Below are 20,813 nucleotides of genomic sequence, written 5' to 3'. Positions count from 1 at the left end.
ACAGCCACCTGTCAGGGATGCTTTGATTTGGATTCCTGCATTTAGCAGGGGGTTGGACTTGATGGCCTTATAGGCCCCTTTCAACTCTACAAATTCAGTGTTGATTTACATATTTAATTTAAGATGGATATACTGACAGATATTATATCGTTAATGTGAGCTGACAGTGTTTTTTGTTGGTGGGGGGAGGTGCCCCTTCACTATTTTCTTTCTTTCTTTTTCCTTCTTTGTTAAATTTAGTAACAGTAATAGTAATAGTGATAGTATATCCCGTAGCAACCTGCCTACACATTAACATCAGGCAAAGAGGCTCTCCTGGTGGTCCCTGTATTAAATGAAGTGCATCGTCTGGGGGGTTGTGGAACAGCCTTTTCTGGATGGGTCTGTGTCTGCTGAATGACCTTCCCACTGCAGTGTGTTTTGCCCCATAAAGAATATAATGCTGGGTAAAAGCCCATCTTTTCTGGCTGGGTTTTAGAGTCTGAGGGGTTAAACAATTGTTATGATGTTGTTAATTATGTCACTTATAAAAATTATTTTGATGTTTCAGTTTATTTTGTATTATGTTTTCCCATTACCCCTTGACCATTTTTTGGTGAAGGGCCATATAAATAATCAAGCAGAATGAAACATGGTCTTATTGTCAGTAAATAATTTCCACTTCTTACCTCTATTCAGGTTGTGTCCATGGGGCTACTGCTGTGGCTTGGTTGTGCATGAGACTGACTTATGATTTATATTCCTTTAGTATGGGGGTTAACAGCAGGACCACAAAAGTGGATTTTGTGAGCCTTTATGGTTACTAAGAGACTTATACTTTGAGCCTGTAAGGACAGACACTCATTGTCTAATACACAATGGTCTGAGGACATCACCACCCTTACTACATTTGAACCTATTTTTTATAAATGCCAATCTCACGTGGATACTTACAGCATTTGGACAACTAGAGGGCTTATATTGACTTATATGTTAAATTTAAGATGTATGTACGGATGGATATTGTACCCTTAATGTGAGCAGACAGTGGGGGGGGGGTTGTGTGTGAGAGTTCCTTCACTATTTTCTTTCTTTCTGTTTTTCCTTCTTTGTTAAATTTAATAATAATAATAATAAATAATAATAGTCATAGTAGTCGTAGTTGTCTGTTTTTCCCTTTTCTTCTTTATTAACTTGGCTACTAATACTAATGCCTCCCCTTTTTTATATTGTGGGAAATACATCCAAAAAACTAAATCCCATACCAAACTGCTGTTAGCCCCATTCTGGGGTGGTGGGCCAGGAAGCCAACTTTTTTTCTGGAAAAGCTGCTGTGCTAGTAATCTGAGTTAGTGCTGAATACTTTGGACATGTGACACCTTCCCTGTCTTTTCATTGGACAAAAAGCTTCACCTGTTCAATTGTTTTGCTTCCCCAAGTTCCTAAAATGCACATGAGATCTGCTGGAAGACAACATTGCTGGCTGCCTTGAATTTTGCCTGGTTCTGCTCCCACATGTCTTTCCTATGCCAGGAGCAATTTCTCAACAGGAATCTGGCCCAAATGAGGTGCAGGAAAGTCAGAGCCCAGGGCTGGGGCAGGCTGGCTGAACGTCCCCACAATGTGGGGGCTCCTCCTGCCCAAGCGATCACACTCACCTTCCCCCACATCGTCACTGGACATGATGGCCACACACTTCTCCCAGACAGACTTGATGTCAGCCCGGTAGCGGTCGCAGGCCCAGAGGAAGAGAGGCAGCAGGAAGGACTGTACGACTGAGCACCAGAGCACGCACAGGACCATCCAGTCGTAGGCTGCATCCGACTTCAAACTGGCAAAGCTCACCACCTGCAAGAAGAGGCATTGGAAATGTCAGTGTTCCAAAGAAGCAGGTCTGGAGCCAGCCAGTGCTTGGATGAATGACAGCCGGGGAGCCCCATGCACCCTGCCTTGACTTTCATAGAAGAAAGGAAGGCTGCCATGACGGCTGATGGCTGTGTGGCAGTGGAATCCGTTCCAGCACCTTGGACAGCTCCTTGAAAGGTTGGACCAAAACCCAAGGCGGATTCCACTGCCCCACTGGCATGGGGCCACAGCCGCCACTAGAAGGGTATAAATGTAATTAGAAAAAAAAGGAGTGTGCATCCTTCCGTGTCCTCCAGAACTCTTCATCAGGCTCAATGGTAAAGAAAACAAGGGGGGGAGGGGGAAAGGAAAAGGTTGGCTGATGGTGGAGCCATATAAGAGTCTGCCTCTGGTCGCAGTCCCAAGATGGACCATGAAAGAAGGTATCAGGGGAGTGGCTAGAGTAGCAGACATGTCTCTCTCCTCTGTACAGGAGGCAACGATCCAGCCACGCAAAAGGGAGGGGCTTCTACACACACAAATCTCTCTGTTCTCCATCCAAACAGGGGCAGCTGGGGGCTCCCAGTCAGTGGGGCAGTGGATTCCGCTCCAGGGTTTAGTCTGAACTTTGAAGGAGCTCTCCAAGGTGCTTATATGCCAAAGCATCTCGGACAGCTCCTTGAAAGATCAGAGCAAAACCTGGAGCAGATGCCAGTCCCCACAGACTGGGAGCCACCACCTGCCACTGCATCCAGAGAAGCAAGAGGCATCATCACAGTTCAAGGACACGCTCAGTATAAGGCAGCTTCCTATGTTGAGCCAGACCATTGGCCCATGTAGCTTAGTACCGTTGACTGGCAGTGGCTCTCTGGGATTTCAGACAGGGAATCTCTCCCAACCCTACCCGGAGATGCTGGGGACTGAACCTGGGGCCTTCTGCAGGCAAACCATGTGCTGTGGCTCTTTCCCAACTAGGCCCAGGGAGAATTCTGAGGGACAGAAAGAGACAAGGGGAAGGCCCCTGCCCCAAAGAGTTTACCATCTTGACTGAGACAGAGGGTGGTGGTAATGGCAAGACTGTGCACAAGCAAGACATTGCTATTATCTTTAACAAAAAAAAAGGAATCTACCCCATTGTTTGCAACAAAGCACAGCTGTATAAAGCCTTATGTTTTCCCTATGGAATGCTTACTTTTCCCATTGCCAGCCTAGGCCTTGCCAGCCCAGTCACCATCCTTCCTGGTTAGGTGGGGCACCCACATTTCTAGGTAGGCTATTTTTGAGGGTGGGGGAGGTGAATAGCACCATCCAACACCTCTCCAGCCACTGGTGGAGAAGATGGGAGGGCCAGGCCAGGGGAAAGGAAAGGCCGTGAGCTTCCCCATCACTCCTCCTCCATCCCCAGAGTGTGCTAACTTACATGGATGAAGTTTAATCTGTGGAATTGTCTCACTCTTTTTTGAAAGATCCTCAGGAATACCAGACTCAAAAGCTTGACTGCTTATGGCTACAGTCCTCTTTCATCTGTGGTCTGTCCCAGTGTCCTGATTCTTCAGGAACTGAAGTGAGGTCCTGAACCTGGCTTTGAGGCTGCTCAGTTTTAGATTCCACCAAAAAAACAAACCTGTCAAAGTTTAGGGAAGGTCAGAGAGAAAATTAATACTTTATGTATGTTTATTAACTCCTTCTTGAGGGTGCCTCCTTCTAGTCTCATTCCTGATCTTTAGATTTTCCTTTCTGTTGGACAATCAAGGGAAAACATTTTAATTGGTTGCTATATAAAGGACTAACTAAGCAATTGGAAACTAATTGTGGAAAGCAATTGGATTTTTTAATTGGTTGCTGGGTTATTTTTTTTTTTGCCCAGAAACCCTGAAAAGGCCTCATGCTGAGCTGCACACATTGGGAAGATCAGAAACTAGGCATGAGTTACAGCCTACATGGCCAGCCAGCTAGCTAACTGTGGTGTGCACCGCAGTGTTTCTATTCCTCCATGGCTGTTTTTTTCAAATACTCAAGAAGAAGAAGAAATAACCACTATGATTGTGAGTATAGTGAGTGCTTTAAAATGGAACGAGAATTAACTAGCCCATCTTCCCCTCATACAGGCTAGCTGAATAAAAGCAACAGACAGTCTTCTTTGGTTTAAAATGTTTACTCATGATCTTTCATATGTTCAGGAAACATAGGCTCTGGCTTGGAGGGAAAAGACAGAAGTAGGCAGTAGATTTTAGTCCATGATTGGGATAATCTGGGAGAGAAATCTGTGGAGGCTTCTGTCTTCTGTGGCTTAATGGAGAATATGCAAAAAGAGAAAAACTCTTAACAAAGAAGAGGAAGTGAAGGGGGCAGGTAACACCTGTCAACAGGAAGTTGTATCACAGTAAACAGGCATAGATGTGACCCCAAATTCTGGCTAGAAGGGACATCTCCCTACTAAAACATGCAAGCTTGTTTATCCCAACATAACGTGGGGTAAGTTTTTTTTTCCAGATCACTTTGTTATCCCTTTAGCAATAAGCACCCAATCCTGCTCTGCTCATCATCATGATTGCAGAATAAACAAACTCTTACTCCTTACAGCAGGCAAACAAACACGCTTGTTTGTTGCTGGCTGAGCAGAGAACAAACCTGATAGTGAAACTGAGATGCAGAGCAAAGGAAAGTCCAAGGGGTGGAATCTTACTCTAGCCCATAATGCAAAGTTCTAATATTTAACTCTTCAGGGGTCATGTTACTTTTCAGGCAATTATAGGGTGATTGTGATAATGACAAATCCACCTTCAGTCAGGGAAAGTCTTGAGTGAGCAGAAGAGGCTTTTGTTGTGCACTCGCCCTGACTTAGTCACTGAATTTTTCAGAGGGTCCTGTTCTTAAGTCGCTCCTCTTCTAAAGAAAACAAGCTATCATTCTTTAAATGGCCGTTGTCATTGTTTGTCATGTTACAAATTAAAAAGATAATTTTCCACAAAAACAAATCTGGGGGGGGGAGCACAGATCTGGGAGGGGCAGTGCACCTGTTCTCCCCTTCCCCCAAGGGTTAAGTCCTGCCTGGAGACTCAGACCATGCAATGGACCGTCAGCCCATGCAATGCAAAGTCATCCAATTATTAACCTCTTTGAATTTAAATTGGGGGCCAGACGGAACAAAGACTGGAACATGTGAGCATTTCTGTTAATCAAGACCAGCAACAACGGATTGCCTCCTGTTAATCAATGTTTCAATAACACCCCAGTGAAAGCCAAATTCAAATTAACTTAATTTAATCTTTATAAATTGGGTATGTAATGTCTCTCAGCAGCTCAACAGAGCAGCTCCAGTGAATCAGGCTTGAAGGGGAAAAAATGCAAATGGCTGAGAAGCTTCGGCTGGGAAATGGGAGGGAGGATTTCCGCTTGTGGGGTGGGGGGGAGGAGGAGGGTCTTGTTTCCATTTTTATATACTAAAAAGAAAAAGCTATGCAGAATGATGCTCCCGAAAAGAGTAGTCCACTTTCAGATCAAACACATACTCCCCTCGACCTGCACCTGCTGTACATTTGCAAATTTTGTAGCCATGTGGGTGAGAGTGTTGGGCTACAGGCGTGTGTGTATAACCCAGCTCAAATCCCCTCTAAGCCCAGCCTACCTCCCAGGGTTGTTGTGAGGGCTAAGGGGGATGGGGAAAACTATGGATGCCACCTTGAACCTGTTAGAGAAGTAGTAGAGAAGTAGTGGGGAACCAGTGGCCCTCCAAATGTTGGGGTAGGGCCATTGCTCAGTGGTGGACCATCTGCTTTGCACGCAAAGGCCCCTATCCCTAACCCCTGCCTGAAACTCTGGAGAGCTGCTGCCAGTCAGTGTAAGCAATACTGAGCTAGATAGATCAACGGTCTGACTTGGTATAAGGCAACGTCCTCTTTTCCGATGTCGTTGGACCTTGGCTCCCATCAGCCCCGGCAGCCAGCATGGCCAATGGTCAGGGCTGATGGGAGCCATGTCTGGAGGGCCACAGGCTCCCCACTCGGGCCTTAGAGGGCAAATTTCAGACGCTGGTTCTGTGCTGGGGGAAGGAGACACCACATCAGATCATTTAGCTCAGTACTGTCTGCACTGACTGGCAGCGGCTCTCCAGGGTTTCAGGCGAAGAGTGTCTCCCAGCCTGGGTCCACTGAGCTGCAGCGAGCCTTTGGCCTGTGGGCTCGTCCTCCCTTCCATTCTGAAACTTCGGCCAAATCCATTTCATCAATCACAGGAGCCCTTCGGCCAAATCCATTTCTAGTGCTAAGAGAAAAATGTCTTTCTCTCCACTCTGCATCATTTGATACTCCTCTGTCATGTCCCATATTTCTATATGGAAAGGTCTCCAAAAGCCATTCACTTTTCCTTACAGGGAGGTGCTCAAGACCTCTGATCATGTTGGTTGCCTGTTTGCAGCTATTTCCGCTCCAAATATTTTTATTTTTTAAGATGGGGTGACCAGAACTGAGCCCTGAATCTCTGCTACATAGAGGCAGAGTGGCTCATGCATTGTCGGGAACCATCCTAGTGCTCTCCAGATGTTTTGACTGCAACTCCCATCAGCCCTAGCCTGATTATGCTGGCTGTGGCCGACTGGACACCCACGTGGAAGGGTGGAGGCAGCTTTGGTGACCAGTGGCGGGAGGGGGAGAGCTTTGGCAACAGATGGGGAGGAAGAGCTTTAAGGGGTCAAAGGGAGGGAGCTTAGTGAGGTCTAAAGGGGGAAAGCAGTTGCAGATGGTGAAAGGGGAAAGTCTAAGGGGCTACTATGGGGGTAGTTGGGGCTGGTAAGGGGTGGGGGGAGTTTCATGATGGTAGTGGGGTTGGTGAGCAAAGCGAGCAGGGACAGGAGCCCCTAGTCATCCAAAATGTTTGGAGGGCACCAGACTGGCAAAGGCTGTTATAGACTAACGTGCAGAAAGTGTAAGCTGGTAGCTTGGTTGGAAGAGGAGGTGGGAAGACTGGAGGAGTGTGTTTTCCACACTTCCAGAGAAGGCAGGGATTTCTTGGGACAGGACAGCAGGGCAGCAGAGCAAAAGCAGGAAGAGGACTATGAGGACACGAAGGGGGAAAACTGTAAAAGGGTAGAGGCATTCTGAATCACTATAATGAAGAAATTGCTTTCCAGTACCTTTCTAAAGGGACACAGAATGTCAGAGGTCTCCATCTTAGCCCATAAAGAGAAATGCCAAAATCCATATTAGGCCAATAACTTTTAGGTCAAGCAAAATGTCACAAAACAGGACAGAAGTGTTCCAGTGATGTGAAACACTTTATCGGGATAGATGGTAAACAAAGAACTTACTAGGCAGTTTTTATATTAACAAAGCTGGAGACTATTTTTGGCCTAGCACACCATCTAAATTAATAGTCAGTAGAAGCCCAATTAGGAAGCTTTGCTTAAGAGTCCAAAGCAAGATTCTCCTCAGGAGAATGGACTCATCCTCTGGTGGTACAAGAGCCCCTTGATACAGTTTAGGATCCTATTGTCAAAGAGCTAAATTAGCCATTCTCCAACTCACTAAAAGTAAACAGTAGCCATGTTGGCCCATAAGGAAAACCCCAAAACCCCTTTTAGGGTTATATCTTTCTAGGCCAACTAAAATGACGGGAAATGATTATGAGGCCAACGGAAATGTCATGAAAATGTGGGTCAGCTTGTTTGCACGAAGCTGTAGCTGAAAGTGAAGACTTTTCAACTCATCCAGGACAGGGCTGTTGTTTGGAGTGGTGGCGGCTCAAGGATAACCTAAGCCCTGGGGGGGTGGGGGGGTCAGATTTCCACTTGAATGATGAAGTGCAGGGGTCCTTCCATGATAGTTATGTGTTAGATGCCGCCCTTCCAACTTGATTAATCTTCTTTTGTAGGAATTATGTATATTTTGTAAGAAATAATTTTCCCATCAAGGTTATCATACTTTGGACACATCATGAGAAGACATGATTCACTAGAAAAGACAATAATGCTGGGAAAAACAGAAGGGAGTAGAAAAAGAGGAAGGCCAAACAAGAGATGGATCGATTCCATAAAGGAAGCCACAGACCTGAACTTACAAGATCTGAGCAGGGTGGTTCATGACAGATGCTCTTGGAGGTCGCTGATTCATAGGGTCGCTGTAAGTCATAATCGACTTGAAGGCACATAACAGCAGCAAATTTCCCCATGATATTTCAAGTTGGAAGTATTACACCTAACTTTTCTCCCAAGGACTTAAATCTTTTTTCAATTTCCTGCAGATGAATAACTTTTAACATTGATCTGTCGTATTCACTATTTTTGTACCTGGCTTAAAACTCACATAGAATTAGTACAATACCAGTACTGTATGGATATAACTGGAGTCTCTCTATTTGTAGTGCAGGCTGATGTTTTAGGTATCATATTTTTACTGCCCCTGTTCTCAGGGCAGCATATCTCATTTTGTCCCCACATCATGGTACAGAGTTAACCTGAAGAAAAGGTGGAGTGGAAGTTAGAGGACAGCATCCATCCATCAAACCCTTGAGACATATCAACTCAGAATATCAGCTCAGATTAACTTGAACAAGGGGAGGGTCCATCACTCAGTAGTACATGCTTTGCACGTGGAAGATCCCAGGTTGAATCTCAGGCTTACAAGGATTGAAGGAAATGAGGCTGGGAGTCACCTTGCAGAGCCATTGACCACATGAGGTGAGATGAACGAATGGTCTGCCTTAGAATTAAGAGTAGGAGAGGAATCCAGATCAACTTGCAGGCCATGCAATGATATGAAAATTGAAACACAGCTGTCCTACAATATTTGCATATATTCGTGAAAACAACATACAAAAATGGATTATATTAAGGGGAAACTGCTGGCAAAAATCTGATTATTAGGAGGAATGCACACTATAATGCTGATGAATGCTATTATCAGGACTTTTTCTAAAAAATGTGAATTGATGTGGAAATGATTAGAAAAAATGAGAAATGGAGGAGAAACTGAAATGGGCATTCATCCATCTATCCCGACTGGCTTTGAAGTAGCTTCACAGAGACCAACACTGTTACTTCTCAAAAGAGCTCCCAGCACACTGGTCTCCCTTCCTAGCAAAGCTGCAGACGTTGCCTTGATTCTAAGGCAAGGTCTGAAAACAGAGCACCTGAGATCTCTCCACCACTTTACCTGGGGCTTCCCGTCCCCCCACCTGCCCAGCCTTTATGGGCTGTCACATTACTCCAAGGGCAGTCCAGCTAGGAGCATTTCCAAACACCAACATTGCATCCAGCAGTGCACCTTGCTCTGCTACAACCGCCATTGCTGGCAGAGATTGGGAAGTTGAGGCAGGCAGCCTCAAGTGGATGGGGAACTATGGAGGGACAAGCCTGCTTGCTTTGTGGCCCTGTCATCTGCAGGACTTGTTCAGAGAGCAGCCTGGGATGGGGCAGGAGGCAGCCTCTCAGTGCCAAATTGCGGACTTCAAAGTGATTGCCATACAGCCACTCTGTGGCCTGGGGAGAGTGAAGGCCAGCATCATTTTACAGTAAATCAAGAAGCATCGAAAGGGAAATAATCTGGATTAACTTCAGATCTTTCCACCCAACTAAATTTTACTCAGAGTAAACCCATTGAAACAAATGGACCTGAGTTAGTCATATCCATTAACTGTAACTGTGAATAGGACTAACATTGGCCCGCTTGCATTGGCTGCCTGTATGTTTCCAAGCTCGATTCAAGATGCTGGTTTTAACCTATAAAGCCTTACACAGCTTGGGACCACAATACCGGATGGAACACCTCTCCCGACATGAACCCACCCATACACTACGCTCAACATCCAAGGCCTTCCTCCGGGTGCCTACTCCGAGGGAAGGTCAGAGGCTGGCAACAAGGGAGAGGGCCTTCTCAGTGGTGGCCCCCAAATTATGGAATGATATCCCTGACAAGGTGCGCCTGGCACCAACACTTATCTTTTCAACGCCAGGTCAAGACTTTCCTCTTCTCCCAGGCATTTTAGCATGTGTTTTTAAATTGCTTTTAGAAAAATGTGTTTTTTAAATTTGTATATTTGTTTTTAATGTTTTAATTGTTGTAAACCGCCCAGAGAGCTTTGGCTATGGGGCGGTACATAAATGCAATTCATCATCATCATCATCATGGGATATAACTTTAACTCACCATCTGGTCCTAACCCACCCAACTGATTTATTTATTTGGTTAATGAAATCTTCATATATTTGTAAATTTGGAACCAGGGCATGGTCTGAGGTTTGGACATGAAGCCTGGATCTCGTCTGTGCCTGGATGGGAGACTTCCCTGCCTTAAGTCCTATTGAAGAAAGGTGGGATACACCTGTCACAAGATTTCTAAAGAAAACAGTGCCCCCCCCCTTTTTTAGAGCAACCGACAACGACCAACTCAACATTGGAGAACTCTGGGAAATGGTACAGCTTGGTCAAGACCTCCAAATTCAATATGCATGGCAGAAAAATAATAACCACATCTGTAGAATACAGGTGACCCAGCAACCATTAATCTGAGATGAGGCTATCAAAGGCTGCTAGCCACGATGGCTATGCTCTGCCTCCACAGTCGGTGGCCACATGCTTCTGAATACCAGTTGCTGGGAACCATAGGAGGGGAGAGTGCTCTTGCACTCAGGTCCGGCTTGCAGGCTTCCCATGGGGATCTGGCTGGCCTCTGTGACAACAGGATGCTGGACTATTGGCCTGATTCCGCAGGCTATTCTTATGTTCACATGGCAGGAAACTGTACCGTGTGGCGAGGCGGTGGCCTATATTCACCCTCAGATGATGCATTCGAGTGTTGCAGCAGGCATCATTTTGGAAGAGGCATTTCTCATACTCTTTCTCGCTCCCCCCCTCCCCACACGCAGGAAGGGAAATCTCTCTTTTCAGATGCCACTGACCACCTGCAGTTTCTATAAATGCTTTTATTTAAAATAATTAAAGCATTCTTTAAATTTGCTTGCTGACTAAATTAGGGGGACGTTCACAGTCAATCACAATGCTTTTTGCCACCCAGGGCTTCTACTGGGAGGAAGGGTGGGATATAAATTTAATAAAATAAATAAATAATAAATAAACAATCCGTCTGAATGATTAACAGGCAAAATGAGGGCTGGGGAACCTGCAGCCTTCCAGATGTTGCTGGACTACTGATTCCACCATCATCCCTGACCATGGAATCCAACAACATCTGGAGGGCACCATGTCAGGGAAGGCTGAACCGTCCAGCCTTTGCTTAAATAACTCAGCAGGTTCATAAGATCTATCCCTACAAGGTTCTTACGGGCACATTCACAGCACATCTTTAGTTGAATCACAACAAGCCCACAGAGATTGCACAGTCCAAAGAGAACTGATCAATGGTGCTCTTTAAAAAGGTGAGGGTAGCTTTCCCCTGGCCAATGAGTGCCACTGAGAACAAATATTTTCCACTTGTCTGGATGAGTCTCAGACACTTCATCCGCATATCCCTCTCTCCATCTCCATGGATAGGCACCCATGATTCACAAAGTCACGTTTGAAAACCCAGCATTAGGCTACGGAGACAAGACCTACAAGGATTCACTAAGCAATGTTTGCTTAGAGACCACCCTAAGGGGAAGGTCTCCACAAGGCCCCTTAGCTGACCAAACTCTTCTGTGACATCAGAGCAGCACAGCCAATGGAAGCCAAAGTGACTGCGACTCCTCCCCTCCTTCTCTATTCTGACATCAGAGTAGGCCAGCTGCAAACAGGGATCTCAGGGGCAACTGCAAGGGTTTTAGAGATGAAAAAGGAGAGAAGTGCTGAATTTTGTTCTCTCATCCCTCTCTGTGTTTTAGGGTGTAAATCTCAGTAGAGATCCCCCTTCTTCCCCTGAGGCCCATGGGTACCCATCAAAGGAACACAAAAGTTCTTCCCACCTGCCTTGAGGCTATCCACCCATTTCCCGACCTCCAGGTCTCTGGGGAATGAGCAACATGAGAGAAATTCTGCTCCAGTTCAGCCATCCCCTGCAGCGGAAATCCTGTCAATGCCAGGATTTACTATCTTAGAAATACCAGAGCCCAGACTGGGAGGAAGGCAGCCAATTCCTGAGATGATGATGATGATGATGATAATGATGATGATGATGATTTATTAAATTTATATCCCGCCTTATGGCCAAAAGGCCCTCAAGGCGGCTTACAAAAACACGAATATAACACATCATAAAGCATAAATACAATAATGCAATTCTCAAAATTAAATAACAAATAACATTATTAAAAGAAAAGAAAAAACATTTAAATGTGTCACAATAAGAGAACCAAACACAAGATTGTTGCTGCTAAAACTGTCCCCCAAACAAAGTCTACCCATGCTGCTCTCCCAGAGCCCAAGGCTTGCTTGCTTTCTTCCTTCCTCTCTCTCTTTTATGTGAATGGCTTTTCCTTTGCTGTCTGAGCAGCACAAACAGCATTGCTGGACAGCGAAAACAAGTGTGATGCAGTGGCTAAGAGCCCAAGATGTTGTCAACCCCCAAATCCCCACTTCAAATCTGGCCACCGCCAGGAGGCTTCAGCAAGCCATTGTTTGGCCAGCCTCTAGGCTTGCCATATTGCCCGGTTAGCCGGGTTTTACCTGGATTATAGCCCTGATACCCGGCGCCTGCTTAGCCCATTAGATGGCCTGGATTCTCTGGGCAGGTGCCAAGCCTGCATACAATCACCCCCCTCCCCAAGCATGCAACAGGGGGAGGGGGCATCCAGCAAGAGCAGCAGCGACATTTCTCTGGTGCAGCTGCCCATTCTGTGTGCCCCTCCTGCTGACACTGTGTGTGTGTGTGTGTGCAGGTGTGGACTGAGCTCCGTGCCTTGCCACAGCCCCCAACCAGGCAACCAGGGACAGAGAGTCACCTCCAGAGCAAAGCAGCAGCAGCAACCTTTGCTTTAAAGCATCTGCAGCCTCCGCCCACTTTCCTCCTCCTCCTCTGGCCTGCTGAGCAAGTTGGCGGCATGGTTTCCCTTCTTCTCCTCTTCCCCCCTCCACTGATTCGAGTGCCACGCTCTTCCCAGGAGGCTGGTGCTGGTATAAAGTGTCTCTTTGTGTCTTGGGTGAAGGAAGCATTTGGAAGGGGAGGGGACTTGGCCAGCTCAGACCTGTAAATGGATCACCTGATGTCTGCAGGTCTTGCTTTCTTTGAAATCGGAGTGGTGGTGAATTCTCAAAGTTGAGAGCCAGTGTGGCATAGTGGTTAGTGTGTTGGACAAAGACCTGGGAAACCAGGGTTTGAATCCCTACTCAGCCATGAAGCTTGCTGGGTGATCCTGGGCCAGTCGCTGCCCTTCTGCCTAACCTACCTCACAGGGTTGTTGTGGCGATTAAATGAGAAGGGCCAGAACTGTGTACTCCACCTTGAGCTCCTTGGAGAAAAGGTGGTATTGAAATGCTAATGCTAATCATCATCATCATAATAAAAATAATAATCTACTAAGACTTTCCCAAGGAAGAGCTCCCTCCTCAGGGAACAAAAACACATGTTTGTCTTTGTTTCGAGGGCCCTCTTGTCTGTGTCTTGGTTAAGGTGTGTATCCAGCCTTGATGTGCTTATGGAAGGGGTGTGCAAGTAGTGCCCTCCCCAAGTGGGAAGGCCTGGACAAACATAGAAAACCAAAGTCTGTGTGAAAGTACATATTTGGAAATGCCATTGGTGCGATCCTAAACACATTTACTAAATGATGTCATATAGAACTTGAACTTCACAAAATATTTTACGGTCACGTCCATAAACACCTATGCAATCTTGTGTCTGCAGGGACCCTGTCGTGGATCGCAGAAGGGGAGCGTTACTCCCCCATCCTAACGAGGGCCCCTTCAGGGGCCCCTGTGCACCACGGGGCCCTTGGCCAGGGCCCGACCTAGCCACCCTTTAGCCCCGCCCCTGATGGCAACCCTACCAGCCTCGCCTCCCCATAGAAGTCGGCCACCTAACCAGCCCGTGGAGAAATGCTGGCAAAGGAAAAAGAATCCCAGAGACTGGTGGGAACTTATTGACTTTAAGATTCTGCCTCCTGTAAAAACACAAAGGGGGTGCACAATGTGTGTGTGTGCCATCGTTTGGAGGGGTGTCTGGGCGTGAAGCCAGCATTGGGGTTTCCATCCTGACTAAGGTGGGTAGCCAAGCCAAAGACCTGAGGGCACAGTCATCAAGACTAGGCGAGAAATCTCCTTCCTTAGCCTGCAATTGCCTAATGCTGACTTTTCTGTAGCAATTATGGAGTTCAATAGAGCTAGAGTTCCATTCCTGGGTCATATAAAAACTTTTTAGTGTAAACCAGGTATTGACCTATTCTAGACAACCGGCCTTCCCACCATATATATGCCTTCCAGTTCCAGCCACTCCACTCAAAACCTCCAACAACCCATCAGCCAGTGGCAGCTGCTGGCTCCATGCCAGTGGGGCTGTGGAATCCACTCTGGAATTCAGTCTGAACTTTCCAGGAGCCGTCCAAGGTCCTGAAGTTCAGGCTAAAACCTGGAGAGGATTCCACTGCCCCACTGACATGGAGCCAACAGCCAGCACTGCAGTCAGTCAATGTTCTGTCACTGATTTATTTTGAGGTGGGCTTTTGTCTCTTGTGTCATCTGTAAACCTCAGCGTCACCCCAAGTCTGCCAATACCTCTCTGTTTTGCATGGGTGGTGCTGTTCTGGCTCCAGATCTGCGTGCACAGAAGGATTTGTATTAGCATCTGATGACTTACCTTGAGGATTTACAAGGAGATAATAACTGTAAACATTTTGAACACTCAAAAGCATGAAGCATCCTTATTATAATTGCTCTGTGACAATCAGTTCACAAGGACCCTCCTTTTACTGCTCTTCTGTGGATTTGAGAATTTGTTAATGAGCCAATAGGCTTCCTCCCCTTTAGACTTCCTCAAGCTGGTGCCCGCCGTATGGTTTTGATTATAAGTGCCATCAGTCCCAGCCAGCACAGCTGTGCTCCCATCAGCCCTAGGATCATACAGTTGTAGTCCAAAGCATCCGGAGGGCACCAAGTTGGGAAAGGACACTCTACCTGTGGTGTGACTTTGAGCATGCCAAAATGCTGTGTGATCTCGGCTATCCAGGAGATGGCTGCTTATTACTCTAGAAACGGCTATAAATCCTTTGAAAGGCAGATGGCATTTGCTACAGGTCATCACGCTGCCTGTGGCAAGGCTCTCCATTTGGCCCGATGCCACAGGATGCCAAGAAGAAACCAGACCCAGGACAACGGAGCCACAGCAGGAGCACCGGAAGGCTGGCTCTCCCCATGTGGATCCAGCCCCCTAGATGCCATTTATTTCCAACTGCAATGGAACTGGCTATGTTTAGCAGGCGTCATCTCAGTGGGTTGCAGGGAGGTCCTGGGAAGTGGGACTGTGGGAGGCTTGGAATCTAGTTTTGGCAGGCAGGCTGTTTTCCAAGAGAGCAGAGGTTTCCAAAGGAAAGGACTGCTCCCAGTGCTTAATTTACAAAGTAAGGGAGGAAATTAAAGTCCTAGAAATCGGGGAGCCTTGGAATACACAGGTACCAACTGCAGATTTCTGGCTAGTATGGAGGTGTCTGAAGTGGACTTTGGATTGCCATTCTCCAGTGAGGGACTCACAAGTGTCCCCTGTTAGCACTGACTTAGTCATCAGGATATTCATTTGGTATGAAAACTCAGTTCTAGCTGGTGGGATTATGCCATCACAACACGGCCATTCCTTGCAAGCCAGTATGTTCCCAGCAACAATATATATCTATCTCTATCTGGAAACAAAGCCCTATGAGGAGAGGCTGAAAGAACATGTTTAGCCTGGAGAAGACAGGGGGGGGAGATATGATAGCACTCTTCAAGTACATGAAAGGGTGTCAACACAGAGGAGGGCCAGGATCTCGATCTTCCCAGAGTGCAGGACATGGCATAATGGGCTCAAGTTTCAGGAAGCCAGGTTTTGGCTGAACATCAGGAAAAACCTCCTAACTGTTAAGAGTGGTACGGCAGTGGAACCCATTACATCTCGGGAGGTGGTGGGCTCTCCAACACTGGAGGCATTCAAGAGGCAGCTGGACAGGTACCTGTCGGATATTCTTTAACTCGGATTCCTGCATTGAGCAGATGGTTGGACCCAATGGCCTTATAAACTGCTTCCAACCCCTTCTATGATTCACTCTTCAAGTACTTGAAAGGTTGCCACATAGAGGAGGGCCAGGAACCCTTCCTGATGGTCCCAGAGTGCAGGATGCGGAATAATGGGCTCAAGTTGTGGTATGACAATGGAAGTAATTATGTGGGGAGATGGTAAGCTGTTCAACACTGGAGGCCTTCAAGAGGCAGCTAGACCTGTTGGGTATGATTTTAGTTGGATTCCTGCACTGAGCAGGGGGCTGGACTTGATGGCCTTAGAGGCCTCTTCCAACTCTACTGTTTGATGATTCTATGGTGCCACTATCCCACATCTGGTTTCTAGAGCAGCCTTCCCCAGCTTGGTATCAGCGTCTGTGATGGTTGACTGTGCTGGCTGGAGTTGATGGGAGTTGGAGTCCAACAACATCTGGAAGGCACCAGGTTGGGGAAGGCTCTCTCTCTCTCTCTCTCTCTCTCTCTCTCTCTCTCTCTCTCTCTCACACACACACACACACACACACACACACACACACACACACACAGAGTACCCCACCCCACACACACACACACACACACACACACACAGAGTACCCCACCCACAGGGCCATGATAATTCTTCAATGAGACTCACCAGTATAGGAAAGCCCATCAGGAAGTCATATATGAAAACAATCCCAGTGATTAAATAGGTGATCTGCAGAGAAGTCTTAATGGGTTCTGAGCCATCGATGGATGAGCGGCGCTTGCCCTGGGCATCCTCCACGACGATGGTGGGCACGTTGAACTTGTTCTTGTCAATGTTGTTTCGTGTCTGGATGGAGAAAGTCTGGAAGAGGGCGATGGCCACACAGACCACCCCCATGATGATGCTCCCACTGATTAAGAGCAGGAAGCAGACTCCGAAGCCCAGGCCGATCTCAGTGACTATGAACCGGCAGTCAATGGCATAGAATCGTTCAGTGGTGTCGTGCCACCCCACAGCTGGTAGTGTGGAGAGAATGAAGGACACCATCCAGATGCCCATGACGGTGTGGACAGCTTGCTTCTTGGTATTGCTTAACCTACAAGGGAAAGGGGGTGGAGAGAAGAAGAAGAAAGACCCCACCTCTTAGGACAAAGCAACACTCTGTTGATCCTTCTTGCTAAAATTGAAACCACAGCAGTTTGGTGATGGTGACCGTTGGACTTCCAGACCTTGAAAACAGCTAAGTAGTGGGAAATGAATGGTTGAATTTGGTTCTCTGGACCAAATCTGGAAGGATGCTGGGAAAGGGGGATGTTGGTGGGACCTTCCTCTATGGGCACAAACTCTCCCACAACACCCTTTCATGGGGGCAGCAGCATCTTTAGGGAACACATCGCAATAAGCCAGCTGGGACTAAAGCCAGAGGGCCTTCTCGGTGGTGGCCCTCAAATTATGGAATGATCTCTCTGACGAGGTGTGCCTGGCGCCAACACTGTTATCTTTCCGGCGCCAGGTCAAGACTTTCCTCTTCTCCCAGGCACTTTAGCATGTATTTTTAAATTGTTTTTATTTATTTTTAATTGTGTTTTTAAATCATTTTTTGTGTTTTAAAATTTGTTTTTATTGTTTTTAATTGCTGTAAACCGCCCAGAGAGCTTCAGCTATGGGGCGGTATATAAATGTAATAAATAAATAGGGTTTGGCAGCATGAATGTGCGTGTGTTGTCATTTCTTGGGGTGGCTGTGAGAATCACACAGAGGACTCCTAGGAACTTGCTTCCCATTACACGATCTCTATGGCCATGATGGTCATGATGGTTTGCCCTTTTGCCCTGCTTGTTGGCATCTGGTTGGCCACTATCGGAAATAGGGTGCTGGATGAGATGGCTGCACTGTAGGGCTCTGCTCAAGGCTGGCGCCAAGGGTCGGTATGGCTGGGCATCTGCCAAGGGCCCAGACACTTGCAGGAGGGCCATCAACAAGCAACCCCTGGAGGAGCTTTTCCTCTTTGGCTTGTTCACCCACCTCTCACTCTAGTCTAAACAACCACTGGAGTGAAGAGGAGGGCAATCATAGATGCCATGGCCTGCCTACTAACTGGGGCTCTCTGTCTAGCTAGGAGATAATGAGGAGGAGGAGCTGGTGATAATGGCAGTGAGGAGGCAGGCTCACTGAGGGGGGGCATGGGAGATGTCCTGCCCTCCACAACCTGGAGCCAAACACAAACTGGCTCTGCTTTCATTCTTGGAAATGTGCCTTCTAAAGTGATGTGCATATACTCAGCAGCAAGCCCAGAACAGTAACTGATGCAGAGGTTTAACAGGCAGCCTCTGCTAGGGAGGATAAGACTCTGCATCAGGAGTGATTGACCCAATCACACTCAAGGCAACAATGTAGCAGAATTAGTTACTCCAAAGGAGAATGATTGGAAAGAGGCAAGAATCATGCAGAGACATAACTGGAAGCCTCTTCTGCAGGCACACTTTGGGCTTACTGGTGTCTTGAATTTTCTGACACATTTCTTTTTCAAGTGCATGTCCTGGTACACACTGTGGGAATGATCAAAATATACCTACCACCTTTCAAATACACCATTGACGAAGATGGCTCTATGACATGAAAGTTTATACTGCAGTAAGTCTGCCTTTGTGAAGTCCGTCCTTTAGGAGGACCTTGACAAAGGAGTTGCCAGTGGGCCCTATTCTCTATTGGGCATCCATAACATAATCTCCCCCAACTTTCTTGGTGGGTCTGTACCTTTAGCAAGCGACCTGCTAAGACCCAGCCGAGAATGAAGATGAATGAACTGGGGCCAGTTCTTGAGCGGAGCAGCCTCCCAGGGGGCCACTGCAGGACTCCTCAGGAGGGAGCACTTGCCTGTAGTTAACTGGCCAGCGGACCATCCACATCCGGTGATAGGAAAGTGAGGTGACAGAGAAGCAGGTGACCAGAGTCAAGGTGTAGAAGGTCGAGACGAAGACTTTGCAAAGGCCCTCGTTCCACCTGTAGTCAGAGTGCTGGCGGCGGAGCTGGATCACCGAGTACATGGTGATGGGTATGGCAATGTTGAGGATGTGCGTGCCAGCCAGCGTGCAGATGAGAAACTCCAGCGGCTTCCATTTCTTCTGCTTGGCGCTCACGCTGAGAATCCCCCAGGCGTTGGCAAGGACAGAGAGCCCTGAGCAAACCAGCCAGGCCACTGCATTGCTGTGGAAGATCTCCTCGTCATTCATGATGAAGGGCGGAGTCACCATCTGGCGAAGCCAGGTGAGGATGGCGTACCAGGAAGAAGGAGGGAAGGAAATGCATCCTACAAGCGATCCAGCGCCATCAAGGGTGTGTCAGGGAAGAGGGGAATCCCACCCAAGGACTGAGCGTGGGTCTGCAGCACATGGTGTGGCGTTACGGCCCTTGGTTCTGGAAGGGAAGCAGAAACAGCTCAGTGCAGGTGACAGGAAAGAGCGTTGCCTCACTGCAAAGATGTGTTCTGAACAGTCATAACGCACATCCAATGCGCATTTAAAGCACATGACGTCCCCCTAAGAATCATGGGAACGGTAGTTAAGGGTGCTGGGAAGCTGTAGCTCTGTGATGGGGAAACCACAGTTCCCAGGATTCTTTGGGGGGAAGTTGCGTGCTTTAAATGTGCATTGGATGTGATTTAAATGTATGGTGTGGATCTGCCCTTAGACACTCCCCAAAGGCGAAAGAATGTTGCCAGCTAGACACTTCTCGAAGATCTTCCTCCTCTGCCCCAAACCTTGCAATCATCAGCAGGGCTGTTGTTATAGGTCAGGTGTGGGGAACCTTTGGCCTTCCAGATGTTGCCAAACAACAGCTCCCATCATCCATGGCCATTGATCATACTTGCTGGGGCTGACACGATTTGCAGTTCAGCAACATCCGGAGGGCCAAAGTTTTCCCCACACCTTCTAAAGGTCCCTAAAAGGCTCAGGGCCTTAAGTTTAGGAAGTAATGTTTTAGAGTTTCAAAAACTGCAGGGGGAGAGGAGATCTGGGGTCCCACGTAAAAGGCTTGGTGTTCTATCACCCTGGGCCACCCGCTAGCAACTCCATCTAGCCGGGTGTGTGTATGTCAAATGTCAGTGTGCTGTTGCAGGGCGGGAGGCGGAATTTCTCATTGACAGAAAACTGAGCTCTCAGGCCGGATCCTCCCTGGCTTTGCTTCCTGCAACCCTTTTAGCTGGAGACGCTGTGGGGAATGAGCCTGGGTGGCTTCCTGCAGGCAAAGGACACATTCCCTCTCTGCCCCCCTATTTCTGAAGTCCCTTTTTAGCCCCCCACCCAGGGGCTCTTGTGATCAGCATCAGGCGGCAGCGATCAGAGATCCATTCCCTGCTAGCAGCAAGCTCTTATTTACTTGCCGCAGCTGAGCCGTGGGCGCCCACGCTTTTGAGGCGCGAAGGAAAGGCCACCCCTCCCACTTTGGTGGCAAGCAGCCAGCAGTCCAGGGGCGGGGAGCGGAGCATATGTTCCCAGGGAGGGGCTAGCACCCACAGAACTGGTGTGGAAGCTGAGGGCGGCGGCAGCGGCACTTGTGGAGCATGTGTGTGTGCAAAGGGACACAGAAAGGCTGGACATCAGGAAAAACTTCCTAACTGTTAGAGCCATACGGCAATGGAACCAATTCCCTAGAGAGGTAGTGGGCTCTCCGACACTGGAGGCCTTCAAGAGGCAGCTGGACAGCCATCTGTCCGGTGTACTTTTAGTTGGATTCCTGCATTGCGCAGGGGGTTGGACTTGATGGCCTTATAGGCCCCTTCCAATTCAATTCTATTCTATTCTCTAACCTCAGTTTCATCATTTTAGCTTCTAGTGACAGTTCTGGTTTAATCTGTCCTAACAGTCAATTAGGCAAAAGAAAATCAACTCACTCTTCCCATCCATCATACG

At 47.6% G+C, this 20,813-nt stretch overlaps 1 protein-coding gene across 1 annotated transcript in view; it reads right to left on the bottom strand.

Annotated features, from left to right (window-relative positions):
• GPR153 (G protein-coupled receptor 153) overlaps positions 1–20,813 on the bottom strand; it is a 56,382-nt gene that overhangs the window by 8,298 nt on the left and 27,271 nt on the right. The window contains exons 2-4 of the mRNA XM_061601843.1: positions 18,778–19,317; positions 16,567–16,996; positions 1,638–1,827 (exon numbers count right to left, since the gene is read on the bottom strand). Of these exons, the coding sequence (XP_061457827.1) occupies positions 1,638–1,827; positions 16,567–16,996; positions 18,778–19,154 (997 nt within the window). The 5' untranslated portion in view covers positions 19,155–19,317. The remainder of the gene's footprint in view (positions 1–1,637; positions 1,828–16,566; positions 16,997–18,777; positions 19,318–20,813) is intronic.

The sequence above is a fragment of the Rhineura floridana genome, chromosome 18, assembly GCF_030035675.1.
Source record: "Rhineura floridana isolate rRhiFlo1 chromosome 18, rRhiFlo1.hap2, whole genome shotgun sequence".
NCBI classification, from domain to species: domain Eukaryota; kingdom Metazoa; phylum Chordata; class Lepidosauria; order Squamata; family Rhineuridae; genus Rhineura; species Rhineura floridana.
This window is presented reverse-complemented; position numbering and strand designations above follow the sequence as displayed.